Below are 5,293 nucleotides of genomic sequence, written 5' to 3'. Positions count from 1 at the left end.
GCTGGAGAACTTGACGCTGGAAACAATTGAACAAGTCGTCCCTAAAATTAAACCTCGCAATAATATGGAAGGATATGAAACTGCAGCCATAAAACGGTTGAAAAAAGTGAAAAGCCTTCTGCTCACTCGCGTCAACAAAATCTATCGGAGATATGGGGACTATCATCATCCCATATTGGTTGAGTTCAAATCACATCTAAAGATCGCGCGGGATCTTATCCGTCAACATTACATAAATGAAGTGAACTCCCAGTGGCGGGAGAAGTTAAAGGGTATTTCACCAAGCGATCCAGATTCCATGTTTACTAAGATAAATACGTTATTCCGGAAGAAGTCACGAATAACTGTGCCGAGAATTAAAGTCGGTGGCAGCGAGATACAACACCTTATTGACTCAGGTATAGACACGAATAGTGTAACTGCTGATGCGCAAGGCAATTACATCGTGATGGATGATGCTCTGAAACTCGAACTTATAGGGGAGCACTTTGAATCGGTGCATCGGCCCAGAACGGACTTAGAGCCAACGCGACTTTCGGAAATTGTAGAACGAGATGTCCACAATTTCAAATATAGCCTGAACGGCACCACAGTTCTCCAATTTAGCTCTGCGTTGCAGGCTGATCTCATACCGAGTGATAATCTGCTTGATTACTTTGTCTCATGTGTTGAGTTAACTTCCATATTCAGAAGAGTAAACAATAAGAGATCATCCGGTATGGATGGCATTCCCAACGTGGTCCTCAGGCATTTACCAGACATTGCCATTCGTAATTATTGCATTTTGTTCAATAATTTATTGAACAATTCCTTCTTTCCAGGACAATGGAAGAAAGCCCGAGTATTCCCGATTTTAAAGAGAGGGAAGGATTCATCCAGCCCTCAAAGCTACCGCCCAATCAGTTTGCTGCCTAACATCAGCAAGGTGTTTGAGGTTTTGGTATTGAAAGCCTTGAACGGGCATATCAAGAAGGAATTATTGCCGAACGCCCAATTCGGATTTCGATCTAGACACTCGACAATACATGCAATAACGAAGGTAACGTCTGATATTTGCGGGCGGATTAACAATGGTGAGTGCGTAGGCGCTTGCCTTATAGACATGGAGAAAGCCTTTGATACCGTCTGGTTGGATGGACTGATTTTCAGGCTCTTGAAGAATGAGTTTCCCAGTCACCTCGTAGCGATGATGTGTAGTATGCTGTATGGCAAGTGCTTTGTTATTACGGACGGAAATCTCACTACTAACAGAGAATTCCATGTTCTGAATGGATTACAGCAAGGGACAGTGACTGCGCCTACACTTTTTGCGGTATTTGCCGGCGAATTGCACAATTCTTTCGATTTTAATAAATCTCCTAAAAGGTCGTTGGTTGCCTTTGCTGACGATCTGATAGCCTACACGGCGCACAAGAAGGTAACTGAGGTGCAAGTTGAACTTCAGAAGATGTTCAATGATATTAAGTTCTTCACGAACAGTTGGCGGATGAAAATCAATGCGCAAAAGTGTGAAACGATTCTGTTTCGAAATTCCTTGGCGTATGCCAGTAGGAACTTGAAAAGGAATTGGAGAGATTTCCACATTGTCGCGAACGAGGATAGTTCAGAGCGCATTCCTCATAAGAAGTGCGTTAGATACCTGGGTGTGCGTCTTGACGAGCGTCTCCAAATTAACGAGCACGTTAAAGTCGCGCTAGAAAGCGCTCGCAAGGCATTCATGTCTCTTCGAAGACTCTTTTATGCTCCACATCTTAGCCGGAAGGTTAAGATTATTTGCTATCTTACTTTGGTTAGACCGGTGCTTACCTACGGGTGTGCTATCTGGTTTAATTTGGATGCTAGCCAAATGGAGAAAATAAGGATCTTTGAAAGGAAATGTCTGCGTGCTTGCACGGGGCTTAATAGGACTGCTTCGTCAAACTATGAGCACTATGTAACTAATGAAGTGATGTATGCAGCTGCTGCTGTGCCAAGAATCGATACAGTTATCGTCAGATTGATTCGGAATCATATAGTGCGATCTGCTTCGCATGGTGAGAACCCTTGGGTTTCGCAGCCGTTCTACCCAAATGATGGGTATTTCGAGAAAACTCTCACGACAGGCTTCATTCCTCCCGAAGCGTTCGTGTATCTTGACAGGAATGGTCTAATTCTTGATTCTGCCGGTGATCCGGTTATGTATCATATACATAGGCGGGCCACGGACAAAAGGATAGAATACCCCCCGAATTTGACAGTGGGGGCTCCGGGATTCGACTGGAGATACTCCAGAGCGAGAGCAATTGACATTAAGCGGGATGAAAAAGAGAAATCTTGGTATTGGTGGCTGCGGGATGCCGGTTAGCGGTGGCCGTGCTCAGTCCTGCCATTTGTTTCTTGGTGGGGCTTTGTAAATATGTATACATTGAACGGGTGCTGATTTTGTCTCCAGTTGTAACTTATAAATACATACGTTATTATTCTTTGTTTTTTTTGTATGGATGTTATTTTAAAAAAAAAAGAAAAAATATGTAATATAAAATCTATAATTATGATAGTTTTAAGAACAATAATTTAAGTTAAAAGTGTCTTTTGAAGCGATCAAATATTTATTATTACTTTTTATATTTCTTTATTTGCCACTAAGGCCAAGTGAATTCTGTCGGGTTTTTGACCATTTCCCGACAACTTATTGTAAAATTAGATTTTCATTTCTTACTGTTTCTCTTCTGTCTGTAAATCGTTATTCAAAAATTTTGAGAGCCCACAGTGGCCATTAGATTTAAGTTATTTTTGTTATTTTAAAAGATTGTTTTTTATTGTTCATTTTTCCAATCTATATACTATTGTTACCTATTTCTTAAAAATAAAAATGATTTTTAAAAACAAAAATAAAAACAAAAAACAAAACCACCAAAATATGCCTTCATTTTGAAGATAGGAGCACAATGCAAAAGGAATGGTAGGAAATACCGCGTAAAACGTAGAAGGATTATTAGGAAACTTCTTGAACGAGCATTTAACCCGGACAGGGAAAAAATGACGCGTTTGGAAAGAAAACGACAACAGGTCAAAGAACTTGATAAGCAGAAATGTTGCACATGTTCCAGACACGTAATCCAGACCGGATACAAAAAGTAGCAACACGGGAAAAATTGACGGTAACATGTACCGAGAGAAATGTTGCCAGAAATAGAGAGGGTGAATAATATTAGCCGTTACTTGGAGAGTAACTGTGGAAGAGACCCACAAGTTCGGAAACGGGCGCGAGATCAACAGCAAAGTTGATAATTTCTGAATACAAAACCAATTAACATAACAAAGTGATCCTCATTAATTAAAACTTTTAACTCAATAGTAAAGGACAGTGATCTAGGCATTGTGGTGAGTAGACAATTTACATCGTGTTTACGGAATACCCCCTAAGAAGTGGCAAAAGAAAGCTGGAGCACAAGGAGCTCCGAAAAGTGGCCTATTGGGGCGAAATATAGTGCAATAGAGCGTTATCAGGTCATTTAACAACATAATAAAAATTACCGCCAGACTGCGATTTCGAATAATAAAGTGCAAATAATATACAAAGAGTGAAAAACTAGAAACTACAAACTACTACTCACTGCGCCTTTACGACGTGGACCGCTCGAAGGTGAATGCTAACACAACGCATAGCACACCTGGAAACAAGGTAGGAAAAATTAATAATCATCTTTTATATAAAATAAACATATCAAACTCACCACCGTCGGCCCCCACACAAATTGTCTTTCCAACGGGCGCGAAGAACGTGCAGAGGCTCGTCGTCGGGATGAAGAAACAGCCAATATAGTTTCTGACTGCGACATGGGCTTGAGTGGCTCGCAATCCATGGCGCTTTCTGGCCGTCCGACTGGCACGCCTCCTCTCCGCTTCCGGTGATATCTCCTAAAATATAAAGACACACAACATTAGTGATGGTAATGCCAATTTTCAGTAATATATATTACTCACCATACTGAAATATCCCCACAGAGTTGTTCATCAGAAGCACCTTCCGGCTCTACAACTCCGCCGCATTTAGATGAATGAATGGCGGCATCGATTGAGTCCTTTTCTGTAAGGTGTCGGTCCTCCCTGGACCCTGGGTGAAAAACAGTCGAGTACTTACCCAAAAATGCACTCGTTGCTGGTACATGTGCGGATGTCGAACCGGTGCGGCTGTCGGAGCCGTGACGCACGGAGTGGGTGCCTCTCTGCAGGGCGTTGTTCTTCCCTGACCCACTTCCACCGAGCGCACAGACATCATCTAAAATGAACAATACAATAATGATGACAATTTCTAATTGATGTAAAACAGTAGAATACTTACCCAAAAATGCACTCGTTGCTAGTGCATAAGCCGGTGTCCAACCGGTGCGGCTGTTGGAGCCGTCGGAAGTGTGGAGATGGCCGACGTGGAGCATGACGCCGGGATGCGGATCATCCCTGGTTCATGCCGTAACACTTTCACATCTGAAGGAAACAAAATACTTATCATTTACCTAGATATTTCAATATCACTTCAATATTACTTACAATCATTTTTGACATGACCCACCGTTGGTCTGATTAAATATCCTCACATGATGACGGAAGAACGAGGAAATGATCATATAGGGACCGCGCGATGATAACCGTAGTTTGATTAGATAAAGATGGGGATCTGTAAAGATCCATAATGAAAGCAAGTTTGACAGAGACGGGATCGGATTAAAGGATGGGGCCGGATATTTTGGACAGACTGTCGGGCAGATCCCAATATGGGTTACACAACTGGCAATCTGCTGTCACTTGCCTGGTTTGTCCGAAAGCGGCCTCCGTACGATATTGGTCGCATTGCCTCCTTCGAAGGCACACTAGCTGGAGGGGCGCTCCAGCTCAAACGAAGACAAACGTCCATCTAACAAAAAGGAATATTATTAACCACATAGAATGAAACTTACATGAACAATCTCTAATGGTTGCCACAATTACCAGGCGACAACCAATGATACAACCTGTAAAAACGTATTAACATATAGAATGAAACAGATAGGGGCCCACAGATAGGTAACACAAGGGTATAATCAAAAAACATAATCCCCACAAATGAAATAATTGATAGCACTCAAGAAGCACATCATAATGCAACTTCAAAGCCTACTGAAGAGACCCAGTGGATCGGGTCGAAATCTAGATCTAGGCGTCCAACTAAACATCCAAAGAAACATAACTTTTAGAAATACCTTTCCAGGGCCCACCCAGCGCAAATGAAATGCGCCATAGTCAGCAGACATACCCAATACATAAAAACATAATG

At 42.0% G+C, this 5,293-nt stretch overlaps 1 protein-coding gene across 1 annotated transcript; it reads right to left on the bottom strand.

Moving 5' to 3' along the window:
- Positions 1-3,632: 3,632 nt before the first annotated feature.
- LOC119648512 lies at positions 3,633-4,641 on the bottom strand. Its single transcript, XM_038050280.1, has 5 exons — positions 4,531-4,641; positions 4,325-4,467; positions 3,967-4,261; positions 3,717-3,900; positions 3,633-3,653 (listed from the first exon to the last, which is right to left on the bottom strand). Exons 2-5 carry the CDS (start codon positions 4,416-4,418, stop codon positions 3,633-3,635), a joined length of 594 nt encoding a protein of 197 aa, XP_037906208.1. The 5' UTR covers positions 4,419-4,467; positions 4,531-4,641.
- Positions 4,642-5,293: the final 652 nt, after the last annotated feature.

Source organism: Hermetia illucens, chromosome 2, assembly GCF_905115235.1.
Source record: "Hermetia illucens chromosome 2, iHerIll2.2.curated.20191125, whole genome shotgun sequence".
In the NCBI taxonomy this organism is placed as follows: Eukaryota; Metazoa; Arthropoda; class Insecta; order Diptera; family Stratiomyidae; genus Hermetia; species Hermetia illucens.
This window is presented reverse-complemented; position numbering and strand designations above follow the sequence as displayed.

Coding starts and splice junctions, on each gene's coding strand:
- LOC119648512 (XM_038050280.1), bottom strand. CDS start 4,418: ATGCTCCACGTCGGCCATCTCCACACTTCCGACGGCTCCAACAGCCGC. Junction 3,901..3,966: donor TGTGGGGATATTTCAGTATG/GTGAGTAATATA, acceptor TTTATATTTTAG/GAGATATCACCGGAAGCGGA. Junction 3,654..3,716: donor TTGTGTGGGGGCCGACGGTG/GTGAGTTTGATA, acceptor CCTTGTTTCCAG/GTGTGCTATGCGTTGTGTTA.